This window comes from Haemorhous mexicanus, chromosome 9, assembly GCF_027477595.1.
Source record: "Haemorhous mexicanus isolate bHaeMex1 chromosome 9, bHaeMex1.pri, whole genome shotgun sequence".
Taxonomy (NCBI): Eukaryota; Metazoa; Chordata; class Aves; order Passeriformes; family Fringillidae; genus Haemorhous; species Haemorhous mexicanus.
In genome coordinates this window covers 19038058-19051322 of record NC_082349.1, presented here as the reverse complement: position 1 = coordinate 19051322, position 13265 = coordinate 19038058, and the positions used below count along the sequence as shown (strand labels likewise).

General features: G+C 37.2%; 1 protein-coding gene across 4 annotated transcripts in view; it reads right to left on the bottom strand.

The window, feature by feature from the left end:
- Nucleotides 1-3769: 3769 nt before the first annotated feature.
- The window catches only part of AGL (amylo-alpha-1, 6-glucosidase, 4-alpha-glucanotransferase), a 36105-nt gene continuing 26609 nt past the window's right edge, over nt 3770-13265 (bottom strand). For all 4 annotated transcript variants that reach the window (XM_059854318.1, XM_059854316.1, XM_059854314.1 and 1 more), the window contains exons 26-34: nt 12927-13152; nt 12405-12516; nt 11890-12025; nt 10605-10717; nt 9738-9949; nt 9100-9197; nt 8454-8541; nt 8230-8363; nt 3770-6816 (exon numbers count right to left, since the gene is read on the bottom strand). In XM_059854318.1, the coding sequence (XP_059710301.1) occupies nt 6699-6816; nt 8230-8363; nt 8454-8541; nt 9100-9197; nt 9738-9949; nt 10605-10717; nt 11890-12025; nt 12405-12516; nt 12927-13152 (1237 nt within the window). In that variant the 3' untranslated portion in view covers nt 3770-6698. The remainder of the gene's footprint in view (nt 6817-8229; nt 8364-8453; nt 8542-9099; nt 9198-9737; nt 9950-10604; nt 10718-11889; nt 12026-12404; nt 12517-12926; nt 13153-13265) is intronic.

The window sequence follows — 13265 nt, the reverse complement described above, 5'->3', positions numbered from 1 at the left end:
AAACTTATGCAAAAATAAACCTGCAATTATTCAAGGCATAGAAATTAAATTACTCTAGATTTATTCTTATCCAGGTGATAGCAGCATCTGGTTCTTACATTTAACCAAATGGTGCCTGGAGGCCTTGGAAAAGCTCTGCAGTAACCTAACTGCTACAAATGCATTAATCTGGCCCTCCAGAAGCCTGCAGGGAGACCTCCAGCAGTACTAGCCAGACAGCCATTACAAGAAAACAAAACCAGCTCTTGAACAGCTGTCCCAGTAGGTCTGATTATAGGCTTTACAAATTACAAAATTATCTTGAACATGTGGGTGTTCCCATCCAGCTTCAACAAGTGGAATAACTGCTAGAAAATGCAGCCCGTTAAACACACAATGTCTGCCACTAAAAAATATCCATACTTAAGTTAAAATACCCACAGTTAGAGTGAGAGATTGCCCAGGCAGAATTATTTTAAGTTTTCATATTAATTTTTTTTTAATGCATAAACAAAGCATTTAAGGAAACAGAAAAAATTTGCCAGCAGTTACTGAAGCATTAAATGAACTATGATGCAAATAATAAATAAATGCCTAACATAGACCTGGTTTGATAGCCTAGCATTTCCCATTTTTAGGAGATAAATAGATTCTTGAACTTTGCAATAAAGCAGAGAAATAGATTACTGGATCTTTTAATACTGCAATATTCATTAGTTCCAGTTATCCCTTTAAAAAATCAAGCTGGAAGGAATACAAAAGATGTGTTCCTTTCCCACTTCTCCCACATGAGGATATATTAATGAAACATTTTCTAAACTTTTGAAAATGTTTAGATTTTATTATGATTTTGACTCGCAGGAATGGAGATTTGAGCTGTTAAAGGCCAGCCCAGCGAGTGTAGCTGCCCAGGAATGCAGAGCCCTGAAGGGAGCGGGGAGTTGAATGGCCCAGCCCAGCAGGGCCGTAGGGGTGAACTGGCGCCACCCTCTGCTGCCAGCTCGGAAATGTTAACTTCTATCTATAATACAGAGATGCACTCTTCTTACCCCATCACCCCCAGCTTTCTACTGAGGTGTTCACCTCCAGCCCACCTTGCTAGTCTCTGGATTACCATATACTCAAGTAAGATCCCTTCTAACATGTCATCCCTGACACTTTAATCAGTCATTCATTTCCACAAAATTCACACACTAACCTCAAAATCCTACCCCAAACTCTCCTCAGGTATAATACTGCAACACATCTTGGCAACACTTAACCTACTATTGCCCTCCAACGACTGCCCTAAGACACTATTGCCTCATTATTTGGCTGCTCTTCAGAGTGTTACACAAGCAGCTGGGAGCCTTACTCCTGCATTTGGAACCCATTTCTCATTGCATACTGTTAAAACAAGTACCCCTCTCCAGGTCTAGGCTGCATCTAGCATCCTCATAGGCAATGGCCGTAAGACCAATTACAAAGAAATTTTAAAAACAGCCCCTGAATGTATCCCACAAAAGAACAGATTTCCTTGAGACTTGCAAGAATTAATCTTTCAGCTTTCTCAAATTATGTGGTTGTGACTCTAAAAATCACCTTAAAAAGACTCCCACTATTATAATTTAATCCTACTCTAGAGCATCATGCTTTGAAATAATTGTACTTGTCTGTAAGTCATGTGACTGCAAGTATCTTCCTTTAGAACTGATTAGAAGATATCATCTTATGTTTCTCACCACCACACAAAACTAAGATCCAGTTTATTTGCCAGTCCAAATTCAGAAATACAGAACTCCAAAAAAACTTACCTCCTTTAGTATCTGGAGTTCACATCAACCAACTTAAGACCCTTGCCAGGCTGCAGCACTATTCTCTTTTTTCATGGCCAGTTTTCATTCTCATTGCAAAATGGCACTATATGAAGCATAGTCTCTCCATCTGAAGTTGTACTGAGATATTGCTGTGGCACACAAAGGGAGGGGAAGCGCCCATGGATCTCACAGATAGCATAAGCTTATGTGAATTGTAGTGAATAAGTTTATTATTTGTCAAATATAGTCAGTGGTACTGAACCTTGTGTAATATGCTAAAATTATTATTCACGGGGTGAACAGCTGCCGGCGGCTGAAAGGTTACAAACAGAACAGACACACAGCAGAGATTAAGATTTCTGAAAGAAACAGGTTCAAGGAGGTAGTACACAGTGAGACAAACGTGTCACAAGCCAACAGGACTGGACAAGTGCTTACAGAAGCACAAGAGCCTGGAACAGCACAGATGGCTCAGACTGCCACCTGACTAGCCTTTCGATATTATTCTCAGGTTCACTTTCGTACCACCACACATTAATTCTACTTCAGAATCTGACCGTGTGAAAAACAGCTATTGCTAAAACAATTAACAGTCAACCTCGTGCCTTGTTCAGCTGCTCGTGCTCTGAAATCAACATCCCCCATGAAAAGTGGCCATTGGTCCACTTGGTCATCTGCATTTTGATACAAAATTCAGAACTGGGAATCCTCTGTTTTAATTTAGGCAGTAACCTCTGAGAACTACCAAATGCAGAGGCAAATCTGGCAGAATGCGAGTAGAGCTGATCTTTCCCTTGTGCAGCTACACTAAACCACAGATGTACAAGCTCCCAGGTTTGCACAAACTCCCAGATGCTCACAGGCAAGTACACTTTCCTTGTTACTGTTTCCAGGTACACTAAAAAAGGAAAACCAGCGGTCAGCTGGGGCAGGTTTCGCCAGTTTTCCCGAGGAGAGCGCGGCTGAGCCGCCCGCAGCAGGCGGTGTGGGCAGAGCCCTCCTGAGGCCCCCGCGGCGCCGTCCCGCCCGTCCCGCCGCTGAGGGGCCCGGCCGGGCTGAGGCCGCGCGCCCGGGGCCCGCGGGGCCCTCGCCCCAGCCGCCCGGCGCGGGGAAGCCCTCTCCTCTCTCGGTGGCGAGACTGGCGGGCTCTAGCAGGGCCCTGCCTCACCTCACACCGCAACGCGGGAACAGCTCCAGCGTCCTGACTGCAGGCGCTTCCTCACTTGCCCTCTGCAAGCTCCAGAGCAGCTTTCAAGAGAAACCTGCCAGCCACCAGTAACATTTCACCCATCTGTTCCTCGACTGAGCTACCTGAGGTGCCATGAGGGCTGAGGTGGCAGCTCTGACCTTACTAACGCCCCCCAACACCTCAGTGACTTGTCATTTTTACATTTCTTTACCCATTTTTCAATAGACTATTTATTAAAAGTATATAATAGGATAATAAGCTACTTCCCAAAGAAAATGCTTGAATAGAGAATTAGAAAAAAATCCTGTTTTCATAAAGCATGGAATGAAATGGGGACACTGCAAAACATATTCGGTATACTAGGCACCTGCGCTATGAGATTTTGATTTTACAAAGCAGAGCTGAAAAGTGAAAATGCCTTCTCCATAGTGATAGAAATTTTACTCCAAAAGTTAATCACTGTGTCACTTGAGTATCTGTAAATCAGTTAATCAAGACCGTTGTCTCAGTGAAGTCACAATACTGTAACTTAAATTATATAAACATTCACAGCAGAAGGTCTGCTAACCCAAACCCAACTCAGACTCAGCTAGGACAGCTGACATTGACACCAACATCAGAACCTCAAATTTATGCTTTCTTCTTAATAAGCTGCTGGTTTTGTAATAAGTGTTAGCATATTTTAACATTCACCCCGAGGAATTAACAATCTCTTCCTTGCGTGTAGAACTGCAAGAAGTGAACAAGTGACATCAGCTGCAAAGTTTGACTTTTTTTAAAAAACAAATCACAAGAAAAAGTTAACTCTGAGTTAAAGAATTTTATTTTGTGCATTTCAGAAATGAATAATGACATTTTCTAAAATCAGTTGTTGCTGTGATAGACAGACATGTAAAGCTCATGTTTCCATTTTACATTACAACATGCAATGTGAGAATGATACATTAGTTTACTTGAATTCTCAAGTTAATCATCTTTGAATAAATCAAGAGCTATTAACTGTGTGAACATTGGTAACAGTTAAAATTATTTCAATTCGGAGGAAAACCAATTCTTAATATATCATAGATCAAGAAGCACCAACTGGAACACAATGGATGCACAGTTATTATTGAGTTATTTGGTTTATTTCTATTTTACCAATTTTAAGTTTGCATTACTACAAGTCCTTGAGTAAAAAATACAAATGATAGTGATACAGCTAAGGATTAATCAATATAAGTCAGCTGTTTTTAGGGGATAATGACTTGATCTACATGGAGATCAGCTCATTTTATATTAAAGATTGTCTTCTTCCTTCTTCATTTTTAAACTGTCTGGCTTGACAAAGTGTTGAGTAGCTTTTTGAGAAAAAAAAAAAAAAAAAGAAAAACCTCCAAACCAATAAACCACCATCCCCCAAGAAAGTTAATAACCTTAAATCTTACTTTTGTTGCTACTTAACAGCAAAGTCAACCATTACATATTTTTCCCTATTTAAAATATTTGTCACTAAAACTATGCTCAACTAATCAGTGCAGAAGCAACATTATAAATGGGCATGTTTAGAAGTTTCATAACATATGTATTCTTGTGTACACAGCGGTGATTTATCTTTAAAATTTTACTATTAAATAAGGAAAAAAACCTAGCAATGACAAATATGCAGTCTCTATCAGCAGTGCAGGTTGCAAAACTGGAAAGCAATCTGTACATAGCATAGGAAGGTTTTGATGAAAAATTTCTCATGTTTTTTTTCCCCAACACTTAAAGAGTGTTGTTGCCAATGAATATAATTTTTACACCTGGTGGAAATCTTCAACAGTTATAGCTCTTAAGCTTCACTTCCAATTTTAAAATGTTTTCATGAAGTAAGAACAAATTCTTTTCTGCCATTTTGTTCCTGCTTTCTAAGCCACAGGAGCCATAAAACATACCTTGAAATAATACACAAGAAATAAGTATCCAGGAAAACAGTAAAGCTAGTGAAACAGTAGGACAGAAACCTCAATATAATTATCAAGAATTTTGGAAAGTTCAGTGCAGTATGAAAAATACTTTCTATGCCTCTTGCACATTAAAAAAATAATCTGTAGCTGACATTTCAGTAACATTTTTGACCAAATGACATTTCTTATGCATTGTGTTGAGAAAATAAATTCCCAATCCATGTACTGCAGCTCAGAAGTTAAGGTATAATATAGACTTTACCTATCCTAACTTCTAAGGACTGAACACTTGAGCAAGGGAGTTAAAATCCTTATTAAACTTTCAAACAAATAGTATATGAGTATAGCCACTTCTTACAATTCATCTCTTGAACTGGTTAACTTGCCCTTACAGTATCAACCTGAAATACATCTCCCTGAACAAGACAGCATGTGCACTGTACTTTAGACAGAACACAGAAACTTTAAAATACAGACATGATAAAATATTGTTCTGTGTTTTAGTGCATTATAATTACATCCCATATTTATTTTTTCAGCATATGTTGTCCAACATTCAGAAATAGTGCTTTTGCTTTTCTGCCTTGTCATGTGGGAAGTGTTGTCAATCTCACTCTCTGCTTGTTTATTGCACTAGGATGAAAAAATTGTATGAAGAGTTTGAGAATTACCGACTGCTGTCCTCTCAGTTTTTGAACCCTGAACTTAATGAGGACATGCAGGCATCCAAATATGAAAAAACACATTTTGCATCATGTTCACTGGATTGTTCCCAGAGGACACCACACAGCATGCTTATTGTTATTGGTGCAATTTCACAAGGCCCAGAAGCCTCATATTCACCTCTATGATAGCAGGCTACTATGTCTTTCCATTGTGTTAAGCATTTCTACCTGATTAATAGAGCTAGGATTTTCCCAAGAAAGAAGGGCTCAGGTGACCATATCTTTCAATAAATTAATTTAATAAGCTCAAGCACTTGAGCCTTCCCTAACACACAGGCTGTGCATTTGAATTACCCATGGTGAAAACCAGAAATAAATGAAGAAACAGGTTTGCTATATGGCTCATGGTATTTAAATAAATCTAAAGACAGATTAACATAGGATGTTACCTCATTATTGCTTGAGTTAACTCTTAAAGTAAAGCTTCCAAAATTTTATATATAACTTCAAAAGTTGATTTATTACAGTATTCATACACTTTATTTCTGTGGTTGCTTAGTGGAGTGTTCAATTGAACACATACAGAAACATCCCCATTATACAGTTCAATGGAGAGATAACATATTATGCCTTCATTAATGCATGGTGCTAGAGCACAATGCATACCAAACTTAGAAAGCTAGAGGTTAGTCTACTCCCCCTTAAGCATGCATTTGTAAAAACATCCATTTACTCTTTAAGAGACGAAGAAAAAAAACCATAAGAGCTGTGCTACTTATTTTTAGCTCAGGAAGGAGAAAACTTACTTTGTTACATTAAGATTTTGTTTTGAAAAGGTTAAAAAACCAAAGCTACTTAAAATTAAGTTTGTGCATATTTTTAAAATTGTTCCTTACTAAAAGTTGCTGCATCGAGTGTGCACTGCAGTTTTATTTTATTGTCATGACCTGATTTTCAAAACACCTAAGCCCCACACAGTTACAGGGCACAGAAGCTGCTGGCATTCAGCATCTCTGAAAGTCAGGACACAACTCAAGTGATTGTGCAAAACAGTTAATTTCCCTTGCAGTGTAAGCCAAGTGTTCATTTATGCCCAATAGTAAGACCACAGAAGTTTCACCAAATCAATCAAAAGAAACTTTTACAAGTCATAAAGGATTTCAAGGATAACACCAATTGACCAGGCCTGAGTTTCACAGCTAAAAGGACAATACTGCCCATTCTCATTGGTTAGTTCTGGAAGTCCTTTCCAGGATGATCTGATAAAAGAAAACAGAAATGAGTACTGTTGTTAGATTACAGATTGAAAAAAAAAAAAGAGAACATTTCATTTTAAAGCCTTTTGGAAGATAAACTCAGTAGGAAACGGAAAAGCTTCACTAAAGGTCTGCCCTCCTACAAGCATACTATATCCTTTAATAATTGAGATCTAATATTTTTTTCATCTGCAGTTGTTAACTGTAGTGAAGTGTCTCTTCTTCAAAGCAGACTCTCTGCTACTAATAATAACTGAACTTACACAACTGGTATGCTGCTCCTGTTTCTCATTCTGGTAGTTTTGCATTTGGAAGATAACAACGGTATCCAAACTATACTTTAAATTCATTATGGTGCTAAAAAGTGACAAGGGCTGGAAGACAGCATGACTATATAAATGTTCTTTTCCTCCTTAGGAAAAAACTTCCCCCCCCCCCCCCCACCCCCCGCCACCCCCCAAGCACAGTTACAAAAATACAGATAAACCCTAGTGCTACATTAATGATTCTGTAAAGAAACAAAGTATCAAACAGAGTATTAAAAAAAAAAGTACACTACTTTAATAAGACAGAAAAAGCCAAGAGTGCTACCAAACTGCAAGTTATTTCTGATACTGTCAAACAAGAGATTCTGTTAAGACACTATATAAGGCAAAATTTTTCTTCACAAATCCTTTTTCCTTCCTTGTGTGGTCAGACAAACTCTTTTGTCATGAGTCCTGAATTACTCTTTCGGGCATAAAGAAATCCATGTTTCATGTGCTGCAGAACAGATTATATGGAAGAGATACCAAGGCCAAGGTGTTTTGTTTAGTACAGCTTGTCCCAAATCCTTATTAATTAAAATAGACAGTAAAAGAGGAAAAACAGTGTGTGGCTTTGGTTTGAGGGAAAATTCAAAAGGCAAGTTCCTCTGTCTCCTTAGAAAATCAAGGTTATTAGTATGACAGCCTCAGAATCCTAATTTTCTCATTTAGAACACAACAATTCTAACAATATTTTGCATCATTTTATCTGCTGGAGTTTTAATCTGTCACTACTTGTCCTTTAACTATCATGTTTTACAAAGTTTGTTTTTAAATACTTTGATTTTTTTTAAAAAACAGCTAATTGACACTTCTTTTCTGAAACTGATTTCTTGTATGAAATAAGATTCTAATTTTTGTGTACGACTTATTTCACCCAGTCTTTGCAAGGGTAAGTATTAGGAATGCTGCAATCTGTGAAAGGCACCAGATCTCACCTGTATTTGAAATCTGACTTGAGACCTGCAATTGCACATATAGCAGTCAACTTCCTCTCTAGAAAAGAGATCCTGTTTATACAGTAGATCTGTACTCTTACATGCATTTGGATGGTGGATACCACTAGCTTGGTATTTCGAATATTTTGCATCTGTGGTTTTTGTTACCTTACCTTTCAAGATGAACATAGTGGCGAGAAAGAACATTCTTAATCATAACTACAGTTTTTGCATACATCTCTGGACCAATCAGCCTAGAGAAATACAGTTTGGCACGAAGAAAATATCCAATTGGCCACAGCCATTCCTAAACAAAGAATGAAAGAGATGATTATCAAAGCAGTTGGTTTGAAAAGATGACTACACTTTCTCAAAAATTGAAGGAAGTAGCTCTTACAGGTCCTTGGTGATAATTAAACCCTCTGGCTACATTGTAGTTGTCATTGTCAAGAGCATTATCATAGACTCCACAGTACACCATATCACTGCAAGAAAAAAAAAAGTATTATGCAAACAAAATCTTAATTAAAAATGATACACAGAAAATGAATACAGAAATTAACCAATAACTTGTCATTTACATTTATTGATGGTTAAGTTAGGGAGGTCTCCAGTAGGTTCTGTACTTTACATGACAGTAAAATTCCAAATAAAATTTTAATTCGTAGGAAAACGGTCAACATCTTGAAAGGACTTAAGAGTCATAATTCTACCCTTTTACTTTTACTCAAACTGTAGTGCTGTACACTGTATCAAATGTCCCAAGATGCAAATTTAACATCTTTGGTATGATACCAAATTTGACTTGCTTACTGTGAGGCATCCAAAACCACCCAGCCACTGCCTACATAAAGAAATCAATTACACGGACTTCTAGAACAGCAAAACAATTGTTATGGAAGTACTTCCTGCAGCCTTATTTCATTGGTATAAATGAAGATTTCACACCATCACCACCACCCCTGCCCTACATCAAATAATTCCTACTGTCCTGTTTATTGTCTTTAGGAATTACCACTTGGTCTTATCTCTAGTGTACTTACTCTGGGTCTAAGGTTTTCATGCCTAATGGACCAAGAAGCTTTTCCTCTGCTATCTGCAGAGCTTTCCAAGCTTTCTCAGGTGTAAACAACTCAGGGGCCTAATAAAATAATAAAGATTTAATGAATAATGTCTGTGTATATACATACATAAGGCTGTGTATACAAATGCAGAAGACAACAAAAAGCCTGAGTTTTGCATTACTGAATCAACTTCTGGAACCTGAAAGTCAGAGTAAGCAAGAACACAGAAGGTATCCATTTCTTTTTTAGATTTTGATTTTATTTTATATACCCTTGACAAATATCATTACTGAAGCTTTTAACAAATCCAATGAAAATAAAGACTCCTTCATTTTTAGCCAATTTGATGGGAAAAGCAGCCTCCCAGACCTAGCCATGAAAGATTCTGAATACAGTGAACACAGCAAATTGGAGAGTCCTGTCTTGATATATTTTTAGGATACAGACCAAGATTGATGAATATTAAAAGCATGGGAAAAAAGCTGCTTTCAAAAAGTTATTCCAAGCAATGTACGTTCCTGATAGAATGCCATGCAGACGGACCTTAAAATTTTCTTTATAACTGAACTAAGCTTGCATTTAAGTGCAAAGCCCTCCTCCCATTCACCCACACTTACCACAACCATTGCTATTGGAAAATTTGGCCTGAGTTGGTAATCACACCATGGACTCGAAGCTCCATAGCTGTCCTTATAAATTCCACGTTTGTGTACAAGATCTGGGTGTTTTTCATTAGGATCTGCTGGATTCTCAGAGACAAAGAACAGCTTTTCAAAGTGTCCTTGAATTTTCCTGTCCCACTCATCATATGTGATAATCTCCTCCTTTCCTGCAAGATGTTATACACGGTTTTAATTTTCTGCAATCAGACACAGTGACAACAGCAGAAGTATGCTGCTTGAATTCCTGACACTTAATATACAGATCACAGGAGCAACAGCTCACTGAAATTTCTAGTGAAACTAATGCAACATCAGAGTCCCCACAGGATACATATTCACTTGGGCTGGATAAGCTTAAAGTAACTTCATGATTAAAAGAGTACTCCCTCCAAAAGATAAAGGGACTTCCTATGATATTTATGTAAATATTCCCAGCAAGGGTTTTTCTGTGTTACAAATATGGGGGGAGGGACAGAAAGATAAAAGAAAGCGTCCTGCATCATTTTACTTTGCATTCTTGTAATGAATGATTCAAACATCACAATACACAGTAACCTTATCACTTATGCCCATTTTGAGAAAAGGTACTCAGGCTCTGAAATTTCTTTGTAATCCACAGAATAAACTATTTGAAATATTGAGAAGACAATATAAACTTGTAAATTTTTACACTAATAAAATTACTTTGATCATACAAGATACTTTCTCAAGTTTTTGCTCTTTTACCCCTAAACCTTCTTCTGAGGTTATATGGTCACTATTTCATTGTTTTAGTTATTTTTATAACCCAGAAATACAATTATGAGATGCGCCTGTTTTTACCATGTCTTTTTACAGTGACTCCACGAAATGGAAATATGTTTTTCCCAGATAAATCCATCAACCAGTGAACAGCCGACTTGCACAGGCCAACCATTTCCACAGCAGAACCATCTCTAAAATAATAATGATAAAAAACCCTCATTATTTATTTTAAGAAGGCTATTAAAGTTCAATGAGAAAAATTTAAATTCCTAAGTCTCTTATTTAGACAATTTCTTTTTTCTTATTTTCCTACTATCCCTCTATTTCTCAGTCAGGGAATGAACTTGATTGTAAACTGGGTAGCAATATCTTTTTCTGTCCAATAGCCTTATTTAAAGTGGCATTATCATACACAGCTTAATCAGCACAAATGGAAGATAATTTTAAACCAGTGATTAAGAACATGAAAAAAGGATCAATCCCAAATGTGGTCCTCTGATGTTAAAACTGTGTTAAATAAAAAGCTTTTCAACTGCACACACTCTTCCGTAACTGAGGCAATAGTTCTGCCATAAGAGACTACTCAACTCAAAAGTGAGGGATTAAAATTAGCACTAAATGCACTTCTTGGGCTTGCTTTGTTTTTCAGGTAATATTCATGTAATCAGTATATGCACATATTTCATACTGCATCATACTCAGCTTTACTGTCTACTTGATGGAATCTTCTCTCTCATATCACCAACTCAGCCTCTTTTGGAAAGTACCTCAACCTCTTTTGGTTCCCAATAAAAAAATGCTCAACTTGCTTGGCAAGATAACATTTTCCTCAATTCTTACCCATGGGTGGCAATTAATTTGAAACTGATACTCTACTAAATTAAAGCAAGGATGCCTGCACCAGTTTGCTAGTACATAATAAAGAGCCTATGTCAAAATGCTTAATCTCAACTCTAAAAATGTAGATGCTGTAAATATTTTTGAATTCAAACTTAGAAGTATTCAAACAACACAATTATCAATATATAACTCAGATGAGAAGTTTGAATAAAAAAGTACTGCTAGTACAGCAAGTATATACTATTTCCTAAATTGCATTTTACTACCTGAATTTAGAAGTCAAATCTTGGCATGGAGCTAAAACAGTGACAGAAGCCATGGGCTTCAGCTGCTCAAGAACACAGCTTTTGAATTCAAATCAGCACAAAGAAAAAAATTCCATAAATATTTTAGTAGGTAGAAACATTTGAAACATTTGAGAGATAACCTCTCAGATGTGTCAATAGAACTCATAGGTTCTGCAGAAGCATTTAAGTTAAAAAAAAGGATTAATAGAAACCTGCCTCAAGCCCAGCTTTCATACCTTGGAGTAGCTGGAATTCCTGTGTTGCGAGCCTTGTCGCTCTCTCCCATTTTATCCATCCAAGTGCCACAATTGAAGCGGTTCCCTCCAAAGACAAAGCCAGTTTCATGGTCAATGCCGGCAGTTACATTAAAACCTGGCAAGAAAGAATATCAGCTGTTAAGTTCATTTTTTAGGCCAAACAAAACCCCAACTACCCACACCCCCAACCCAAACTTCCTAATAAACAAAAAGACCTTGCAACAAGAGACCTGAGGTAGGTTTCTGAAGGTAACTGTACTTTAAGTGAAATTTTAAAGGTAACGTGCACCATAACATATGACCAGTTGCTAACGATAAGCTATTATTTACACACTTAAAAAATATTACACATAGATATATAGTAATACTGTTTTAGTCACAATAAATATATATTTTAAACTATGCTCAATAGAAAGAAGAAATAAGAGGAAAAGGAAATACAAAATATACTCGTCAACTTCTGTTTTGCACAGCAAGTGTTCTGTGTATGTTACCTTCATCTCTCATCTTTTGATCAATCTGAGGACCAGCATTCCTTTCTCGGAAATTTATTCCTTCCATATGTCGTTGCATTGCTTCCTGTATTACTTCATAAAGTGGCTGATCCTAGATTCATTACATGTTTGGATGACATGTGAAAAGCAAGATGAAAAATGAGTAGAAAGCATTTCTTAAACCTCTAGTTTATATGATATTCCAAAACAACTCCCACACCACCAAACATTTTCAAGTAGCATCCTTGGCAATGGCAATACCATTAAAAACTAGTTTTCATATAAACATTTTTTCAAGACAAAAAGCAACAAAAAGATTTAGAAGCTGATGAAACTTTTTTTCCTCCTTGCACTTGGTCTAATCAGGTGATGCAAGAAGTGCCTAAAATGTGGAATTCTTGTGCTATAATCAAATTTCACCACAAACAGATAGCAACAGATTCTTGTAGCTAGAAAAAAATTACATCCTTTCCTTAAAACATTATAGTTTTATTAAATAGTTCAATTAGAAGAATTTTTTACCACAGTGCCTGCAGGCTGAGGAGGAGAGTCATCTCTTGGGTACATCCTAGAAACAGGACACCTGAGAATGTCTAATCCATTGGGAACAATTTTACAGTAGTCCTGGATACACTGAAGCCACCACCACACAGCATCACGACAGTTGTATCTGGCATGTGTCCCGCCACCGAGCAGATTAGGAATGAGACCATGTCTTAAAGTCCCACCAAATGCTAAAATGATGTTTCTAGAACAAAAGAAAATCACAGTCTTGACTAAGTTGCCTTCAAGGCCATTGTTAGCCCAAGTATCAAGTACAAAGCATACAGGGTTACGATAATAGCAAGAAGACAAACAGCA